General features: G+C 35.9%; 1 protein-coding gene and 1 pseudogene across 1 annotated transcript in view; one reads left to right on the top strand and one right to left on the bottom strand.

Moving 5' to 3' along the window:
- The window catches only part of IMPG2 (interphotoreceptor matrix proteoglycan 2), a 73466-nt gene that overhangs the window by 40341 nt on the left and 11486 nt on the right, over window positions 1-21639 (bottom strand). Inside the window, exons 3-4 of the mRNA XM_011355700.2 lie at window positions 12845-13011; window positions 6874-6905 (exon numbers count right to left, since the gene is read on the bottom strand). Of these exons, the coding sequence (XP_011354002.2) occupies window positions 6874-6905; window positions 12845-13011 (199 nt within the window). The remainder of the gene's footprint in view (window positions 1-6873; window positions 6906-12844; window positions 13012-21639) is intronic.
- On the top strand, window positions 17677-17796 carry LOC111736965 (annotated as a pseudogene).

The raw sequence follows: 21639 nt of genomic DNA, 5'->3' as shown, positions 1-21639 counted from the left end.
AGCTGATTTCTCAACAGAAACTTTACAGGCCAGAGGGATTGGCAGGAAATAGTCAAAGTGCTCGACTGTCACATGTGACTGATGACTACCATGTTAAACAGCACAGTAAGGAACACTTCCATCATTAGAAAGTTCTATTGAATAGGACTGCCTTAAAATCTAAACCATGAAATTAGGGACTTTGCCTGCCATATTCTTGCTGTATTTCCAGTCTAAATAGTACCTGCTATTTAGTAGGCATTAAATAGATATTTTTGGAGTGAATAAGTAAATACTATTGGCAAAGCAGTATAAAAGACATGGCATATAGTTGTGAAGAAAACACCCATGGTCTATGAAAGTTATATACTTATAGAAAAAGGAATTACAAATGCAATAAGTACTACAGATTGAAAAATGCTGGCTGCTAAGGGGAACATATAAGCACAGACCTCAACTCATCTGAGAAATCATAGGAATCATGAAAGTGTTTTACATAAGAAAAATCAAGCCTAGAGAATGGGTCAGACTACTAGTGTAACTGTGCATACTTCATTTCTTTAAGATAGCTTTTGCTCTGATTCAAACAGGCTTTGCCTAGAATAATGGCATTGTGATTCACTTGCTTTTTCTGCGCTTATCCTTCCACCTTTGCATTCCTATACCCTTAATCACTAAGCCTTAGGACATAAGGTTCTGGACAGTGTTAAGTCTTTTAAGAATAAAGCCCCAGGTCTATGGATCATGAGGACAATAAGTTTTCGTTAAAGGAAGGATAATATCTTGGCTTTGGGTGTGTTTCAGCCCCAGACCCATCAAGGTGGAACAGCCCTACTGACCAGGGGACCAGACACGATGATGTCATAGCTGATTCCAAAACCTTATATGATGACTAATTACCCCAGCCCCATCCAGTCAGTAGCGCCCATGACACCAACTCCCTCAGTTTCCATGACTAAGGATTTTTCCCTATATAATCTATCCCATCAAGATACCTAGGGAGCCAGGTTTTTGAGAGTAATAGCTGTCTGTGTCTCTGGGACTTGTAACTCTCTAAAATAAATCTTTACTTTCTTTGGTGCAAAACCTGTACATATCTCATTGACTTAGATGCTCCAGTAACACTTGTAGGCTTCGGGTTGCCCAGCTATCCTTTAACCATGCCACCCTGCAACTGCAAGCAGAGATCAGAAAGCACTCTGAGAAAGCCCCTGCTCTGAAGGAAGGAAAGTGGGTTTCTATAAGTCCAAATTTCCATATACTCTAAAAATATTTATTTTAAATTATAGTAATTTGGGGAAGTTTTAGAACTTTAAAGTTTATATACATGTCCTAAGGGGAAGGGGCTGTTTCATTACCCTTTTACAAAGGAGCTGGACAGTGATTACACCAATTTTCAACTCATAGCAATTGAAAACTCTTTTCAACTTTACACAAGTCAGCTTCCTAAAGTGATTCATTCACAGTCAAAAATGTCTCCCTCACAGACCTACCAATGTGCCAGGTAAGTCCCATCTTTAGAACCACTCCTTTAGATTGCCCTTCTGCTCTAAATTAGGTCATTGGGTGGGACAGGGTGGTACTCAAGCCACAAGTAAACGTGGCACACATCTTGAGCATCAATTTTAATGTTTTTAAAAAATGTGGCTATATTATGGATAGATTATAAAGTTTAAATGAATATTAAGATAAAATATGATAATTCAAAGACATTTTATGCCTGGAACTGGAGTGGGGGAGTCAGCTAAGGCTATTTTCCCTGAACCCCAAGGCTTTGGTAAAATATTTGAGAAACACAGGTTTAAAAAATAATCTTACCATAAAGATTCTTCTGGTTTTTAAAAATACTATCTAGAAAGAATAACATATTAAACCATTACAACAAACCACTACTGGTTATTTATATTGCATTTATAGGAAATTGCTTATTAAGTGAGCTGTCATCTAGAACAGGGATCCACAATCCCTGGGCTGTGGACCAGTTACCAATCTGTGGCCTGTTAGGAACCGGGCCTCATAGCAGGAGGTGAGCGGCAGGTGAGTGAGCAAAGCTTCATCTGTAGTTGCAGCCTTTTCCCAGCACTAGCATCACAGCCTCAGCTCCACCTCAGCTCATCAGGCATTAGATTCTCACAGAAGCACCGGTCCCTGGTGCCCAAAAGGTTGAGGACACTGAACTCTAGAAGAATCTAAAGGAATATGACTTCTGCATAAGTCACTATAATGTGTGATACGGAGGAAGACCTAGGTGATGAAGAAGCATCAAGAGGCTTCTTGGGTTGCAGGAGGTGCAGATTTTTTTTAAATGGGATTCAGAGGCATCTGAAACAGATGTTAACATCATCAGGCCTGAACAGGATCTATCAATTGCTCACAAGGCAGAACCTCTTCCCAACAACCTCGCTTAATAAATGAAAAAATGAGGCCCAAGTGGATAAAGCCATTTTCCTAGGGTCACGCAATAATTCCTTACAACATGGCCTTTATGTGATCCATATTATCAGAAGGGCAAGATGGCTTCAGCTTATCTTAACAATAGTGGCCTACACAAATTAAACCACCTAAAAGTCAAAATGTGTCCTTAAGGTCCCAGAAAGAGGATGGGAAACCCAGCCACAGTTGGAGAGCTATGGAGTGCAACAGGTATGAAGAGCAAAGTAGACAAAGTAAGACAAAGTGGCCAAAGCACAACATAGTAAATAGAAGAGGAAGCTGAGATGACAACAGAGAGATCAGACCTCACCTGGAGTTGGTCAAACTGTCCCCGCATCAAAATCAAACTTAAGCTAATTTTCTAAGTAAGCAATCAGAATGAAGTTTGCTTACTTCAATAAAACTAGATTTCACTTACTGAATTCGAAATAACATTTTTTTAATAATGGTAAGTAGGCAACTCTCAGTAATTCAAATCACTTGCCTAACACTCCAACACTTAATTCCTCATCTTCCCACTCTCCTTTCAAAAGACAGTTAAGAATACTTAACAACAAGAATCCTTTCATATGTTCTCATTAGGTAGGCCTCCTGCAGAGATCCCCTAAACTGTCACTCAGACCAAACTAGACTGCCACTCAGACAAAACTAGAACACAGAGTCGTGTTGAATTTGGAAACAGAAATGCCACTTCATTTCCAAGCCAAACCACAAATCTGAAGTTGTTCAGCTATGACCTTTAGCTAAATAACCAGCAGCAAACGACCCCTTTTGGTCTCATTTTCTCAACTCATCTAGCGCATAATTTATTACTCATAGATGCTGCCTAATCATGTCAGTGGAATTCAGGGGGGATTGTGTCAAAAAATATTATAGCCACATAAAACATAAGTTTTAAAATACAGTAAAAGAAGGCAAGCATAATTTCCTATCTAGATTACTACTTCCCTTGACAATATTTTATACTTTGCTTTGCTCTTGAATCTGTTAACTATAATCAGCACATGACAACAAAAGAACTCAAGGCATGGACCAGGAATCTTGGGTGCTAGTCCCAGATGTATCATTAACTTTGTATGTGACTTGGGAAAATACTTCAGTTACTCTGGGCCTCAAGAACTTAATCACTAAAACAGGAACACCTCCCCACCCTACCTATTTCACAAAAGTATTGATGAAAATTAAATAAAATATTATGTGCAGAAGCATTATGAAAAGTATTAAATGTTAAATAAATACAGGAGAAAGCACAGATTAATGAAGCAGTGGCATATGTGTCATCCTACAAAGAATAAAACATTTGCTTAAAAAAAATGTATATTTGGCTTTGTGTTCTATGATAAGTATCCTCAACTATAAATGTAAGTTAACTGACGTATCAAAAAAATCCCAAAGAACAGTCTTTACTCTAAGACTATCACCAGAGTCCTGGTTATAGACTTGGATGATTGAGCAGAAATTCAGTTATTCACTTAAATATTTGGTAAGCACATATGCGAAGCCAAGACTTGTATTGGTTATTGTGGATACAATAGTAAGACCAGATAGCAGGGTTTTAAGCAGTTACGGGAGCTAAGTGGAGATGCTTTCAAGATGTACAGCTGCAATGGAGACAAGTGCTGGAGAAGGGCTTTTTGTAAAATAGGTAATATGGGAGAAACTTCAGCATGCTTAACTGCTAATGGGAACAAGTTAGTAATGGGACAAGTTGAAGACTGAGAAGAGAGAAACAATGACAGGCAGAGATTTCTAAGGGGTAGGAAGGGATGTGAGGTCCTGAGTAAGGTGGAAAATGCTATCTTTTAAAGAGACTTGGCAGATGACAATAAGGGACGCTTAAAACAGCACATGGCAGAATATTTGGTGCAAGCCATATATCAACACATAGGATAGAGTTCACATAAAAGCAGCAATTTAAATTATAGGAAAGAATTGTGGTAGACAGCATAGTGGCCTCCACATCCTAATCCCTAGAGCTTGTGAATATGTTATTCACATGGGGAATTAAGGTTGTTAATCAACTGGCCTTAAAGTAGGGAGCAAATCCTGGTTATCCAGGTGAAGAGAAAGGTAGAAGACTATCAGAGGGATGGAAGGTGAGGAAGCCTCGACAAGCCATCACTGGCTTTGAAGATGGAAGGGAGTCAGAGCTAACTAGTGAGGTCGACCTCTAGAAGCTGGAAAAGGCAAGAAAAGAGGTTTTCCTCTAGAGGCTCCGGAAAGGAACGCAGGCCTGCCGACACCTTGAGCCCCATTTCAGACTTTTGTACTATGGTATAATCAGATAAATTTGCATCATTTTATGCTATCAAAATTTGTGGTAATTTGTTACATTAGCAATAGAAAACTAACACAAGTCTTTTAACAAAGAGAATATGAGAATAATCTCAAAAAATCATAAAAATAAATCTGAATCATAAAAAAATCAGAAAAATAATAGGCAAATTAAGGGTTTTAAGAGTTCACTGTGGTATTCAAGTTAAAGTAATTCTTATACCATTCCTAAGGGTTCCCTCCCAGTGTTACCTGACTCCAGGTAACCCAATTTCAGCAACTACCACAGTTGAGAGTTTTTATCCAACTCCAACCTGATCTGTTCTAGATTCATGGGATGGATACTAACTTAAAACTCTCAAAATGTAGTTTTATAAATATATATATTTACATAAATATATATATCATATGACGTATAGTCTTTTGTAACTAGTGTCTTTCACTTAGCATAATGCTTTTGAGGGTCACTGTGTTGTTAGTCCATTATCAGTCATACACCTTGTATATATCAGTATATATTTTTACTGTTGAAGAGTATCCCTTTTTATGATAAAATTCAGTTATATTTTAGTTCATATGTATTGTTACTTTTATACATGCTTTATTTTCTAAGGATAGTGAACAATATTTTGAGTCCTCTCCTCTACCTTATACAGATAGTGCCTTATCAATAAAAGTATAATACTCAGTTCTGCAATGATGCTTATTTGTCAATGTATTCTAATGTGATTAATATATTAGAAAACAAATGAGCATAATGCAAATTTCTCCTTCATATATACACAACTTCACCACAAGAAACACTGAGGAATGCAGAAAACGGTATCCAGTTAAAGTAAGTCACACAGGAATACACAAAACACACATGTGCACTATACCCCAAGCACCTTCCCGCTACCTCAGTTCACCTCAGGTGTTATGAGCCACACACATTCTCCTATGGTGCTAACAACTTCCAGTCCTATTTCAGATAACCCTCCTTCCATCACTTTACAAAAACTCACTAGCTACAATTTTTACAATGTCCATTTCCACAAGCAAACTTGAGGGTTCAGCACCATATTTATTTAGTATTGATGTATTTCTTAATCACATAAGATGTGTAAAATGTGCTACCATGAAGATTACTGGCACTGGTAGGACTCACCAGAATATTTAGTCCACCACCTCTGACTGCAATGGCAATCATGAGGAAACTCCAAGCTCTGCCTCTCAGTGGCGAAGAGCCCACACTCAAGAAACCACATGGTCTCACATCTAAGTAGGTGCTCAGTCCCAGACCCCAGCATAGACTCAGTGGTAACATAGGCTATGTGGATAAGTGAGACCACAAAGAGTCCTACTTCTCTCCGTTTACTCATGTTTGATTTGAAACATACACATACCACACTACCACCCACATGTATACCCCAACTATTGCCTGGACTCTGCAACCCAGAGTGAATCTCTGGACACTGACCTACCTACATGGTTTTTTGATCTATCCTTCCTTCTAATCTGAGGCAAACTTCTGGGTTCTAACCTGGATTGCATGCCCTAGTAGTATGTTTCTAAAAAAAATCACCCATTTGCTGGCATAATCTAGATATTCTGAATATGGATAGAATTAGAAATCTTTAGCCCCTGTAGGTTCAAAATCCCTCACCTTTCATGATCTGATTTGCCCTGCTACTTCTCAGGAGCCAGAAATGACCTTAACCCTAAGCCTAAAGGCCAATGAAGTCAAGACTCATAACATTGGAGGTTCCTCAAGGTTGTGCTACTCCTATACTTCAAGATCATCATCATCATTCCTCAGTAAAGTGATGCACACCACCAACTATCATTTAATGAACTATCTTCCACTAAGGTGTACCATTTCTGAGCAATTTTATCATTAGCTATAAGCCTCAACTACAGTAGATTATTTATATTCCATCTTCAGAAATCTATTTTCTCCCCAAGAGAGAGGCACAAGTCTGCCTCCCAGTAAGGTCAGACAGTAAACAAGCACAGTGGCAGTGGTGGGGATCTGGAAAGGGAGTGGCCTCATGATGAAAAAAAGAATTTGGGACTAACCCACAGGTCTGGTCATTGCAGGAACTGGCAAGAAATTAGAAAGGGACCATTTAATTTGGGGTGAGCCTTGTAGTAGGTATGATACATCTCTCTTACCAAACATGAATTTAAGGGAAAATAGACACTCACCTGCTTACAGTTTCCTTTGTGTATGCCAGTTTCTAAGAAAAACAAAAATTTTAAAAAATGACTGCATGAGTTAACAACAGTTAATAAGCTATAAATAAAACTTATTGCATAGAGAACACTAATGCCCTAACATTATAGAATCTGTTATTATTTTCTATGGTTAGACAAATAGTTAAAGCAAGGTACTAGTGATGCCAAGTTTGTTTTGGACTGTGAGAACATCCCTACACTCAGTCTGGTTATGTGCCCCAAAATTCCTATGCTTCTCTTTTAATGGGCATAGGTTAACATACTTTACCTGCTAATCATTCCAAACAGTCTACAAGTTAGAGATTGGCAGAGCTTTACATTAACCCTCTATGGACTTAGAATCAGAGTATTTTATGATCTAACACTTACAGTAACTCACAGAATAATATAAACATGTAGATGAAAATAATGGATAAATATGCTTCTCCAGAATTCAGAAAAAAGAAAAATTATAGCAATTATTGGATTATTCTTCTGGGGCATTCCAAGGCAAATTGTCCCCAAGTTTCCTCTAAATTAGTGGTTTTATTTTGAGACCAATATGTTAAAAAGAACACTAACTTGGAGTTAGAAGACCTAGTTTCAAGTCCCATTTTCTCTCACTTAGCTATAGAGGCAAACCCCCAAATCTCCATGTTAGACCTTAATTTCCTCATCTGTAAAACGAAGAGACTATTCTAACTCTCATGATACTTATAACTCACAGCTCTTCTTACTCTATAGACTGTTCTAGATAACCTCATGGCCTTAATTACCACAAGGATGATGATTCCCAAAGCTCTATTTACAACCCAGACCATTCCTTGTCTTCATACCTAAGTATCAAGGAATTCACATTTCACAGATGGCTCAAATCAACACATTCAAAAGTGAACTTATTCTCCCTGCACCACCATCTACAAAGCTGCTTCTCTGCCTGAGTTCTAAGTCTTAGTCATCCAAGCTAGAAACTGGGAGGTTTCCTGGGCCATTCCTTCATCCTATACCACTCCCATGGTATTAGTCAATCCATGACTAATCCAAACATGATTAGTGTTTCCCACTTACGTCTCTTACACTCCCTTCCCCTACCTCTTGGTCTAGTTATGATCCTCATCCCCTCGTGCCTGCAGTACTGAAGCAGCATCCAACCTGGTCTCTCTGCTCAAGTCTTGTCCCCTCTAATTCACCTTATGATTTATGGAAACCTAGTGACCTTTTTTTTCCCCCAGTTTTTTGGAAATAAAACAGATAATTAGTTGTTCATATTTACATTGTACAATTCAATATGTTTTTTTAATTATAGTTGGCACACAATATTAGTTTCTGTTGTACAGCATACAGATTAGATATCAAGTGATCACCACACTTAATCTAGTACTCCTCTTCCCCTTACATATTTATTACGACATTGTTGACTATTTTCCTTATGCTATACCTTATATCTCCATGACTATTTTGTAACTAAACATTTGTATTTCTTAATCCCTTTGCCCTTTTTCACTGTCCTCCACAATCTCCCCCATCAAGTAGCCCTCAAAATATTCTCTGTATCTATGAGTTTGTTTTCATTTTTGTTGTTGTTATTTTGTTCTTTAGATTCCATATGTACGTGAAATCATGTGGCATTTGTCTTTCTCTAACTGACTTCATTCAGCGCAATACCCTCCAGGTCCATCAAGGCAATATCTTTTTCCATCGCTTCCTTTTAGTCTGTGTGTATCTTTTAAACTGAAGTGAGTCTCTTGTAGGCAGCGTACATTCTTATCCATTCAGCCACTCTATCTTTTGGTTAGAGTACTTAATTGTTTTCCATTTGAGGTACTTGTGGATAGGAATGTAGTTATTACCATTTTGTTTCATGTTTTTTCTTCTTAAAGAAGTCCCTCCAACAATTCCTGTAATACTGGCTTAATATTAATGAACTTCTTTAGCTTATTTTTATCTGGGGAGCTCTTTACCCATCTTTGACTTTAAATGATAGGTTTGCTGGAAAGAATATTCCTGGTTGTAGATCCTGGGTTTTCATCACTTTGAATATTTTGTGTCAAGTCCTTCTGTCCTGCAAAGTTTCCTTTGAGAAATCAGCAGCCAGTCTCATGGGTGCTCCCTTGTAGGTAACTAACTGCTTTTCTCCTGCTGCTTTTAATATTTTCTTTGTATTTAACCTTTAGCATTTTAATTATGATGTGTCTTGTATGGGCATCTTTGGATTTCCTCTTTCTTGGGACTCTCTGAGCTTCCTGGGTTGTATATCTATTTCCTTCACCAGGTCAGGGAAGTTTTCCATCATTGTTTCTTCAAATAGCTTTCCAACCTCTTGTTCTCCCTCTTCCTATGACATGGATATTTTTACATTTAATTATGTCCCATAGGCTTTTAAATTATTGTTATAGTCTTGGCTTCCTTTTTCTTGCCATTCTGATTGAGTGTCCTTGGCTTCCTCATTCTCTATATCAGTGGTTTGATCCTCTTCTTCATCCACTCTGTTGATTCCCTCTAATACACTCTTCATCTCAGATAATGTGTTCTTCGTTTCTGACTGGTTCCCTTTTATAATTTCCATTTCCATTTTTTATGTTTTTATCTCTTTGTTAAAGTTCTCAGTGAGTTCAACTACTCTTCCCTTAATTTCTTTCGGCATCTTTATAAACAGTGTTTTGAACTCTGCATCTGTTAGATCGCTTGACTCCATTATTCTTGGACCTCTATTCTGTTCTCCCACATGGTTTCTGCCTCTTTGTCTTCTCATTTTTGCTGCCTTTCTGTGTCTGCTTCTATGTACTAAGCAAAAGTCCTAAGTCTCCCGGTCTTATTAGCATGGTTTTGTGTAGTAGGTGTCCAGTGGCACAGTCCTCAGAGGGGTTTGTTCAGCTGCAGGCCAAGTTTAGCCCAAGCCTGTGCCCTTCTGGGGCTACCTGTTAAGATTCAGCAAGCAATCCACAGATGCTGTGCTTATAGTTGCCTCAAGAAGCCATACCAGAAATCGAGGTTAGCTGCCACCAGTGTGGGTCTTGGAGCTGCTCGGCAAGTTGTACACAACTCACCAAAGACACAACTGAACGTGGCTTGGGTGTGGCCGCAAGTTGGGAGAGGCAGAGTTTCAGGGAATCCCCTGGGCAGAGCGACCTCTGTTATCCAGTTCCATGACATCTCAGTTATGGTGGCATTGTGTCTGCACACTGGGTGGGGGTTGGGCTCAACATAGGAACAATGGATACTCCTGGCACTTCTACCAGGAGAAAGCATCTCCTCTGGCTCTCGCTCCAACAACTCAGCATTCCCCCTTTAAGTCTCTGGTGCCCCACCCCATCCCCACCCCCCAAGCAGCTGGCCTGGTGCTAGTGCTCAGAGTGAGCAAGTCCATCACTGTGAAAGTCCAGTTGCAGACATGACCCCTTTAAGAGGTGTCTGCAGCTGCCACAGCCTCTGTCCCATTCAGCCGCTGGGAACTAGGCAGCCTCGAGTCTTCACCCCCTTCTACCTTCCACCACTGCAGCATGATTTCTTATTTTTCTCTCTAGTTGTAGAACTTCTGTTCATCCAGACCCCATGAGACTCTGCTTGCTGTTTGCTCCATCACAACTTTCATTTGGCCACAAGAGCAGATGAACAAAGCCACTATCATCTATGTCGTTCTGCCCAGTCTCGAAACCTAGTGACCTTTTTAAAATGAAAAACTATCAAATTAGCCCCTGTGACTCACCTACCTACAATCTTTCAATGGTTTCCTATTATGTAGAGTTATTAAAGACAAACTTGTTAAGTTTTCCACTTTTCCAGTCTGGTATCCTGTCACTGCTGGTATACTGGCCCAAGTCATTCCCTACGAACACTTGGTTTATGTTGTCCCCTCTGCCTAGAATGTCCATTCCAAACTACTCCTCATTTAGCTAATTTGTACTTGTTATTTAAGACCCAATCCAGGTAACAAATTACCCCCTTTGTATGCATATTCTACTAAGTATTTATTGAAAGTATATTTCCTATGCCTTTATATCTAAACTTATGAAAATTTCCACTTAGGAGACATTTTCCAATGTAACATCACAAGATGCTATTGTTTTGGTAATACTAACTCTACATCATATTATTTTCGGCTCTATCAGTTGATCCTATGCCATGAACACAACTGATATGGACAACACTGATAAATATAAATGCGTGTATGTGTTTCTTTTTTCATCAAACAGCTATTCCATATTAGCCACTGCAATATGTAAAACTGGTAATGATTGAGAAAAGAGGTCCAATGGTATAGGAAAAAGAACATGGCTTTTGGAATACTGAACTAATTCTGGAGTTAAGCTCCAATCCATCTGTTTTTGTGATCTAGGATAAGAATGTAATAACTCTAATGCTTAATGTACTTACCTATAAAATGGGGACATTACTACCTCCTTGTAGAGTTACTGTTTATTAGATGTGTGTAATGTTTTTAATACATGGCCTGGTATAGGGCTTGAATAAATGGTAGCTATTCTCATAATCATTAATACTGACCAGTTAAAAAAATGTAACAGAGGAAAAATATGTGCAATATCTTTGCTTAAAATGTGAGGTGCCATGATTAAAGGTTGAGTTCATTTTAAAACACACAAATACCTGCACACCTTCAAAATGTTTATAACCCTGCAAAAAAAACCACCCATGTTTATCAGATCATCCATCTCTCCCCAGCTTGCCTCCACTTAATGAGATCATCCCCCTGTAGGACCAAATGTTAAAAGAAATTAATAGTATGCCTCTGCTAGATGTAAATAATAATAGTAGAAAAATAAGATAACATTGTATTACTTTAATATGTACTAATTTCATTAGACCCAAACAAAAGTAGCTCAGAGTTATGCCATCAAAAATTCTTTCCTCATTCTAAGGTACATAATACTTAAAACCAGTATTTGAAAATGATATTTGTAAAATTATAAATTGCAGCAAGTAGGAAAAAGACAGTGTAGGTATTGCTTATATTTTTTTATTTCAACAAATATTTATTACACATTTACTTTATCTTGGGAATGAAAAATGAACAAATAATTACATAATCCTTGCCCTTTAGGTCATAGTCTACTAGAGAAATTAGTCACATTATCATTATTGTTTTTATTAAATTTATTGGGGTAACACTGGTTAATAATGTTATATGAGTTTCAAGTGTACAATAACACATCATATGCATATCGTATTCTGTGTTCACCTATCACTTATTATTAATAATAATAAAATGTAAGAAGTAAAACCTTAAAGAATGAATAAAGAATTATGGAAGTTCAAAGAATTACGGGAGCTAAATTTGCTACACTGGGGGTTGGTTCCTCACAAAGGAAACTACATCAGAGCTGAAAAGAGATGGACAGGGAGATACAGGGTGCATAATTCATTATGAACAATTTGCCACATATATCTAAACAGTTTTGTCATGAATTCATGAATGTTCCATGAAAAGAAGAAGGTGGGCAGATAATTTCTCTATGTGCATGTTTACTTATTCTTAGCTAAGAATAAACTAATGACTAAAGCAAGGAAAACAAGTAAGCAAATTCATCAATTGAAATCACATTTATAGTTTACTCTAGACATTTATTCAATGAACTATATCCTCTATCTTAATTAGAGTCATTGATATCCAATCTGAATTGGTAATATATAAAACTTTAGCAAAAATGTTTGACCCTCACAGATTTATGTTCTTAGCCTAAATCTTTGCCGAGTACTATGTCCAAACATTTACATTTATAAACAAGGCTGAGGCTTTTACTGAATTAACAATGTTTATTATAATGGCCAGATCTAGGGATACAAAGACTAGGCCACCCCCTCTGGCTGCTCACTCAAATAGCCTAATTCAACAAAAAACAGTAATGTGGGGATCTGCCCCTTGTTCTTTTTTCCTTTAGGCTCTAGCTGCATATACACACTCCTACAAAAATCCAGCAATTCCTTCCCTTGTTACTGAACTTACCTTCATAATTAAGCTTCTATGTTCCACAGACTGACTAAAATTTGTGCCCATTTCAAATATAGTTGTGATTCCATCCTCACACAAATTCATCCAGTAACGATACTCCTCACGCCCAGGAAGTCGATCCCAAAAAGTCCTGAAAGCTTCCCAGACAGCTTCTTGACACACTGAAAAACAGAGAGGTACTTTTATGAAAAGTTACACACTTGGGTTCTTGCAATGATCATGGGCCTATTTATTCAGATTCTCGAGACACTCTTGCCCACAGTATCCCTTCTGGAGGAACATGAGAATGATTCTCAGTCAAAGCTCTTCTGTTTCTGTATGACCTGCTTCAACTTTTCAGAACCGTAGAGAATTTTTGCTCCCAATTCCTTGCCCTTGCAAAGGGGATTGATTCAACTCCTAATAGGCAGGAGTTTTTTTCTCATCTCTTAAAATAAAATCCATGTCTATGTTTTACAAAAGTGGAGCTGATGTTGAGCATATTCTAGCTGGTAAATGGATAAACAAACTGTGAAACACATCCATATCATGACATATTTTTCAGCAATGAAAAGAAATGATCTTCCAAGCCATGAAAAGACATGGAGAAGACTTAAATGCATATTGCTAATTGAAAGGAGACAATCTGAAAAAGCAACATACTGTATGATTCCAACGATATGACATCTGGTAAAGGCAGAACTATGAAAATCATAAAAAGATCACTGGTTGCCAGGGGTTCAGGGTAGGGAGAAATGAAGAGATGGAGCACAGTAGATTTTTAGGGCAGTAAAATTACTCTGTATAATAGTGTAATAGTGAATACGTATCATTATATCTTTATCAAAATCCACAGAATGTAAAACACAAAGAGTGAACCCTAATGCAAATTATGAACTTTAGGTAAGAATAATGTGTCACTACTGACTAATTGATTGTAACAAATATGATACACTAATGCAGGATGTTAATACTATTGGGGGAAGGTGGCAGTATAGGGAACTCTCTGGACCTTCTGCTCAATGTTTCTGTAAACCTAAAACTTCCCTAAAAAATAAAATCAATTTTAAAAAATTGAGAATTAAAAAGAACAGAAAATGACATTGAGGAGAAATATATTACTGTATTAAAATGAAAACTAATTCATTCTATCTGCTAAGTTATTCCATAGCATCAAATCTGAAAGGATGCTAAACAGGCTACCTGCACATTTTGTATAGCACTGTGTCTTGCTATACTGTAACCATTTCACCAGCCAGGAGCAGGACACTGTGGATGATAGATTAGAATGGGACAGGAGAGGAGAGGGGTAAGGGAGAAAGAAGGATATAAACAGAGATCAAGGAAATTATTTTTCATCTCAGGAAGATTGACAGAGTCAGAAGATCTAAACTCTAGCCTTAGATTAGATCAGAGGGCAGAGCCCTCAGGAATGGGATTAGTGGTTTTATAAAAGAGAGCTCCTTTGCTTCTTTCACCATGTGAGGACACAGTGAGAAGGTGCATTTTAGGAAGTTGGGCTCTCACCAAACTCTTGATCATGTTGGCACTTTGATATTAGTCTTTCCGGGCTCCAGAACTGTGAGAAATAAATTTGTTATTTATAAGCTAAAAAAATAAACTCTAGCCTTAGCTTCACCACGTACTAGCTCTATAACTGTGGGTAACTTATATAGCCATTCAGCACTTCCATGTATTCATCTCTCTTTTTTAATGGTATGAGTAATTACTACCTTACTTTATTTGTGAAAGTAATTTATAAACTGCATAGTGCTACATGAATATCAGGTGTTATTATCATATTGGATTTTGGTCGTCTGACAGTGTTTGATGGAAGAAGACAGTGTAAGCCAAATATCAACTTAAGCTTTAACAGAGAGTGAAATATGTGAATTTCAAAGGTTTCTCTACCAACTGATTTTTCAGGGTTTAACTGAACCTCGGTTTGCAAACTTAGTTTCTCTTTCTGTGAACTAACTGCCTCTTTATTACTGCTCTTTAAAACTTCTGATCTTACAACATACAAGACAGTCCATCCCAGACTAATTGAGGCAAATTCACAGTTCTTCTTTCCTTTTTAAAACTTCTAAACAAAAGTTTAGTAAATACCAGAAAACAATACAAAAGTGAAAGTCAGGATTGCTAAACAAAAGCAAAAAGTGAATGGCTATAAGTTCTAGTTATAAAATGAGGTGATTCAGAGAAAATATAAAAAAAATCACAAGACCAAGAACTATATATCTATAAAGAAAAAATAAATCTTAATAACTTATTTACAATATACACAAAAATAATTTAAAATGTGAAACCTAATACTATGAAGGTCCTAAAAGAAAACACAGAAGAATATCTACATGATTTGAGGATAGGCAAAGATTTCATAGACAGGACACACACAAAAAAAGAAAGGACACATTTTTTAAGAGAAAAAAATGAAATTAGAATTCATCGAAACTAAAAACTTCTGCTCATCAAAGATACTATAAATAAAAATGAGAAAGCAAGCCATATGTCTGACAGAAAATATTCAAAATACATATATCTGACACAGAACTGATTTTTAGGATATTCATAAAATTCCTACAACTCACTAATAAAAAAATAATCCAATTTTAAAAACAGGTAAAAGACTGGAACAGATATTTCACAAAAGAATAGATGCAAATAGCCAATGAGTATGTGAAAAAGTGCTCACTATCATTTATCCTCAGAGAAATATAAATTAAAGCATCTACACATGAACCAGAATGTATAAAATTTTTCACATGGACAACACCAAAGTTTGGCAAGGACATGAAGCAAACAGAATCTTCATTTTTGATGAGAATGTAAAATAGTGTAACTGCGCTGGGAAAAAAGTATATATATTGGTAATTTCTTTTATAAGTAAATATATCCAAAACTATGACCCCTAAAATTCCCCTCCTAGGCATTCCTTCAAGACAGAAGTAAGCATGTATCCACAGAAAGATTATATTGAATGCCAGAGCAACTAGAGTAATAATAACTTTAAAATGGAAACAATCTAGGTATTCATCAACAGGAAAGTAAAGAAATGGTCACACGATAGAATCAAAAGGAACCAATTATTAATTAATGCAACAACATGGGTGAATCTCCAAAGTCGAGTGAAAGAAGCCTTACACAAAAGAGTATATGCTATTCCATTTATATAATGTCCTAGAGAAGTGAAATTAAGCTATGGTTTAAAAAAATTAGAAGATGGTTACCTGGTGGATAGGGATGGGGAGATTGTCTGAAAAGGGGATTAAGGAAGCTTTCTGGAATGAAACTGTCTCAAAATTTAAAAGAGGTTTCCATTGTATCAGTGTCTGTATTAGTCAAAACTCATCAAATGTTACACTTAAGATTTGTGCATTTCACTCTATGTAAATTTCACCTTTAAAAAGGTAAACAAATATTAAGCTCTAGTTAATGATGTTCATGCTGAAGTGTCTAGGGGGAAATGTATTGATATCTTTAACTTATAAAATATGTTTAAGAAATAAGATGACTGGATAGATAGATATGTCATTAAGCAAATACAATAAAATGCTAACTATAGTGCTAGGTGGTGAGAATATGGTGTTCAATATAACATTCTTTCAATTTTTCTGTATGTTTAAAATTTTTTATAAAATCTTAGAAAAACATTATTGTATGCTGAGTAAATGTAGTTGGAGCATCTAGAAGTGACAGAACTCTTACTGGGTTTCATAGCAGGCTTTTTCTTGGTCTCTTTCATTGATTCACAGAAGAATAGCATAAGTTGTCTCCCACAAATTACGCTTTGGGGAATATCCTCCACTTCTTACAAGCCTCAGCAGTTCAATGCTTGGTCTAAAATATCTCCATCAGAAGTTGATTCTTTTAAGTCTAGCATAACCATTTTACATCTAGTCTTTTAAAATGCAATTCCCAGAGTTCTATTTCCAACATGAGAGAGTGAGGAGCTACGTGGTCCCACTTCCAGCAAAACTAGTGAAAATTATTTTAAAAACCAACCACTTAAAGTCTGTAGAAATGGTCCTAAGGGCATATAACAAATGAATAAACATTTATTCAGGAAAATCTACTAAACTTCTGTAAGAAAAGTAAGAATCAGTGGTTTGAGCGAGGGCAATTAGGCAAGAAAAAGGCCTCAAAATTGGAAAGGAAGAAGTAAAACTATCTCTATTTGCAGATGACATGAGCTTAAAATGTAAAACTATCTCTATTTGCAGATGACATGAGCTTAGGAAATCCTAAGAAAGCCACTTAAAAACTATTAGAATAAACAAGTTCAGCAAGGTTTCAGGATACAAGATCAATACACAAAAATCAGTTGTGTGTCTATATACTAGCAGCAAACAAACCAAAAATGAACATAAGGAAACAATTCAACTTACAAAAGAATCAAAAAGATAAAATACTTAGGAATAATTTTAACAAATGAAGTATAAAACTTATACTATAAAAACCAAAAAACATTGCTGTATATCTAAAATAAGTGGAGAAAAAAATAAAATAAAATAAATGGAAAAACTTCTGATTTTCACTAATTGGAAAGCTAACATTAAGATGGCAATACCTCCAAACTGACCTACAGGTTCAGTGCATTCCTATCAGGACCTTGGCTGACTTCTTTATAGAAATTGGAATTGCAGAGAACTCAGAATAGCCAATAAAGAAATTGGGTTTCATCAAAATCAGAAAACTTTTGTTCATGAAAGACATATTCACCATCAAGAAAGTGAAAAGACCATCTACAGAATCAGATAATACTTTCAAATCATTTATCTGATAAGGATCTTATATCCAGAATACATAAAGAACTCTTAGAACTCAACAATAAAAAAACGTGCATAGTCTATGGCCATGCAACCCTGAACAAACCCAATCCCGTCTGATCTCGGAAACTATGCAGGGTCCGGGTCTGTTTACTACCTGGATGGGAGACCACCTAGGAAGACCAGGTGCTGTAGGCATTAAAATAAAAAAAGACGTGCATAACTCAATTTAAAAATGGACAAAGGATCTGAAGACATTCTTCAAAAGAAGATAATCAACTGATCAAAGAGCTTATAAAAAAGATTCTCAACATTACCAGTCATTAGAGAAATGCAAATCAAAACCAAGAGATACTACTTCATACCCACTAGGAAGGAGATGATAGATGATTGATTGATTGATAGATAGATAGATTGATAGATAGATAGATAGATAGATAGATAGATAGATAGATAGATAGATAAAAAGATAGCTAGATACTTTTTTTAAAAAGGAAAATCATAGATCTGGCAAATATGTGGAGAAATCAGAACCCTCAGCGCTGCTGGTAGGAATGTAAAATGGTGCCCCTACTTTGGAAAATAATCTGGCAGTTCCTCATATGACCCAGACATTCTACTCCTAAATATATACTCAAGAGAAATGAAAACAAATGTCCATCAAATGACAAATGGATAAACTAAATGTGGTGTATCGATACAAGAGAATATTGTCATTTGGCCCTAAGAAAGAATAAATTACCAATACATGCTACAACATGGATAAACCTTGAAAACATTATGCTAAGTGAAAGAAGCCTGTCACAAAAGAGTACATATTGTATTATATCATTTACATGACATATCCAGAATAAGCAATTCTATAGCAATAGAAAGTAGATTAGTAGGTGGGGAGAGAGGTAAGGAAGACAAAGGGATAAGGGAGTGATAGCTAAAGGATATGAGATTTCTTTCAGAGATGATGAGATGTTCTTAAACTGAGTGTGGTGATGGTTGCACATTTCTGTGACTATATTAGAATACCACTGAATTCTATACTTTAAATGGGTGAATTTTATATTATGTAAATTTATCTCAACAAACCCGTAAAAAAATGTGATTCCCTCCAGAGAGCTAATACATTCTTAATTTATCCAATAGCTTTTCAATTGGGAGCTATCAGACAAGGCAGTCTAATTAACTAACTTGGAATAATAGAATTCAGAACACCTCCATTCTGATAAGAGTTAGAGAACTGGGGGGGACGGGTGAGGGGGAGGGAAGTCCGGAGTATTCATACATCTCAGAGTGAAGAAACCTAGATAGAACACTGTAGGCAGCAGAGAGAAGAACAAAATCAGCACAATTCTAGGGAAAGAGGTGCTAAGGCAGGCAAAACTCCATCAGAGAAAAATGCCACATACTTCACTACCTGGCCCCAAAGTGGACCTGTTCAGAAGTCCCACCTTTGTCAAACAATTTTCATGTAGCCTTTAGTTACTGCTGAAGATAACTTTCTATTTTTGAGAAAATAACTACTCGACAAATGTCTCTCCTCTAGCAGAGAAAACCTGTCCTGGAAACTGGCAGAAGAAGGGAAAAGTGATGACAATATTCTAAAGAAGGAAATGCCAGCGTTAGTAATCTGTCTTTTATCCTGTTACTAGGGCTCAGGTTGCACGTCTTATCCAGTACATAGAAATCTAGTATGGAGCAAAGTCTTTTTATAAAGTAATATATTTTCCTTTCAGAATAGTGGAGCCCAAAACATGTAGAACAATCAATCAATTTGGTGCAGTAAGGCAAGAAAAAGAAATATAAGGCAATAAAAATTGGAAAATAAGAAGTAAGACTATCTTATTTACAGATGAAAGAATCATCTATGTAGAAAACCCTAAGAAATATACAAAAAAGCTACTAGAACTGATGAATGGACTTAACAAAGTTGCAGGATAAAAGGTCAACATATAAAAATCAGTTATATGTCTATATGCTAGCAAGGAACAATCAGAAATTATCTTTTTTAAAATACCATTAACAATAGTGTGAAAAAAAGTGAAATAGATAAATCTGATTTTTTTTAAAAAAAAGGTGTGCAAGACCTATACACTGAAATTATAAAACACTGCTGAGAAAAATTGAAGATCTAAATAAATGGAGGGATACATCGTGTTCATAGATAAGAAGACTCAGTATTGCTAAAATGATAATTCTTCCCAAATTAATTGATAGACTCAACTCAATCTCAATTACAATCCCAGCAGCCTTTTTTTGTCAAAATTGGCAAAGTGATTCTAATATTTACATGGAAGACAAAGGACCTTGCATGATCAAACAAATTTGAAAAAGAACAAAGTTGAAGAACTTACACTATGTGATTCAAAGACTTATCATAAAGCTTATAGTAATCAAAACAATAGGGTACTGGCATAAAAACAGGCACATAGATCAGTGGAAGAAAATGAAGAGTGAAGAAATAGACCCACCAGATACAGAAGTCAGATTTCAACAAAAATACAAAGGCAAGAGAGGACAATCTTTTTAATAAATGCTGCTGGAATAATTGGTTATGCATATGCAAAAAAATTAACTTTGATGCATATATACCATATACAAAAATGAACTCAAAGTAGGTCATAGACCTAGATGTAATACCTAAAAACTATAAAACTTCTACAAGGAAAAGACAAGAGAATATATTTTGGACTTTGGGTTAGGCAAACTTAGATCCAATCCAAAAGCATGATCAAAAAATGATAAATTGGACTTTATCAAAATTTAAAACTTCTGTTCCTCAAAAGATATCATTAAGAAAATAAAAAGAGAAGAAACACATGGAAGAAAATGTATACAAAACATATCTAAGAACTCGTATCTAGAATACATTAAGAACATTTACAACTCAAGACCAACAACCCAATTGTTTCTTAAATGGGAAAAATATTTGCATAGACTCTTCACCAAAAAATATATATATATATGTACAAATGGCAAATGAGCATGCTCAACATCATTAATTATTAAGAAAATGCAAATTAAAACAACAAAACATCACTCTATAGCTACTAGAATTGTTCCAGTTTAATAAAACTGACTTACTATACCAAATGTTGCAAGGATGTGGAGAAACTGGAATCCTAATACACTGCTAGTAATACAAATATACTGGAAAACAGTATGGCAATTTCTTAAAAAGTTAAACATACACCTATCATGTGGCCCAGCCATTCCACTCCTATTACCCAGTAGAAATTAAAGCATATTTTCGCACAAAAACTTGTACAAAGTTGTTCATGACAGTTTTCTTCATAATCACCAATAACTTTAGTTATCAACAATTAAAAACAACGCAAATGTCCCAAGATGTAGGTATATCCATAAAATAGAATACTACCCAACAATAGAAGGTAACAAACTATGGATACACAAAAACAATTACACTGAGTAAAAGAAGCCAGACCAAAAATAAAGAGTACATAGTATGATTACATTTACATATAAAAGTGTAGAAAATGCAAATTAATACACAGTGATAGAAAGCAAATTAGTTTGAAAGGAATGGATTTAAGTAAAGCAGTAATACCAATAAATTGAAAGTTATAAAAAATTATTTAAAGATGATATCATACAACAGGAAAAATCAGTATTTGCATTTTGAGGAAGCAAATAAAGAATAAAATATCTGAAGGATGTATAGGAGATTACTAGGTATAAAATTAGGAAAAGAGTACTAGGTGAACAAGAGAAAAGTTGTTTAACGTAATACTCACAACATCTGTATTTAACACTTCTAGGTCAGAGATATGCCAAGGGAAATTTCTTATAACTGTGTAGCGCTAATGTAATAATAAAATCATAAACCATTTATATCAACTATGAGATAAATATTTTTGACTATCCACTATATATTACAGGGGATTTAGCTGAGAAAATTACAAAGTAAGCATAGGAGTAAGATATTATGAATGCTTCAGGGATCTTGTAATTTAGTTATGGAGGTAAAACCACCATGGAAACCTATAGTCAGGATTCTGAGAATATATAAGATATTAAACTGATAAC

Source organism: Pteropus vampyrus, unplaced genomic scaffold (assembly GCF_000151845.1).
Source record: "Pteropus vampyrus isolate Shadow unplaced genomic scaffold, Pvam_2.0 Scaffold1, whole genome shotgun sequence".
Taxonomy (NCBI): Eukaryota; Metazoa; Chordata; class Mammalia; order Chiroptera; family Pteropodidae; genus Pteropus; species Pteropus vampyrus.
This window is presented reverse-complemented; position numbering and strand designations above follow the sequence as displayed.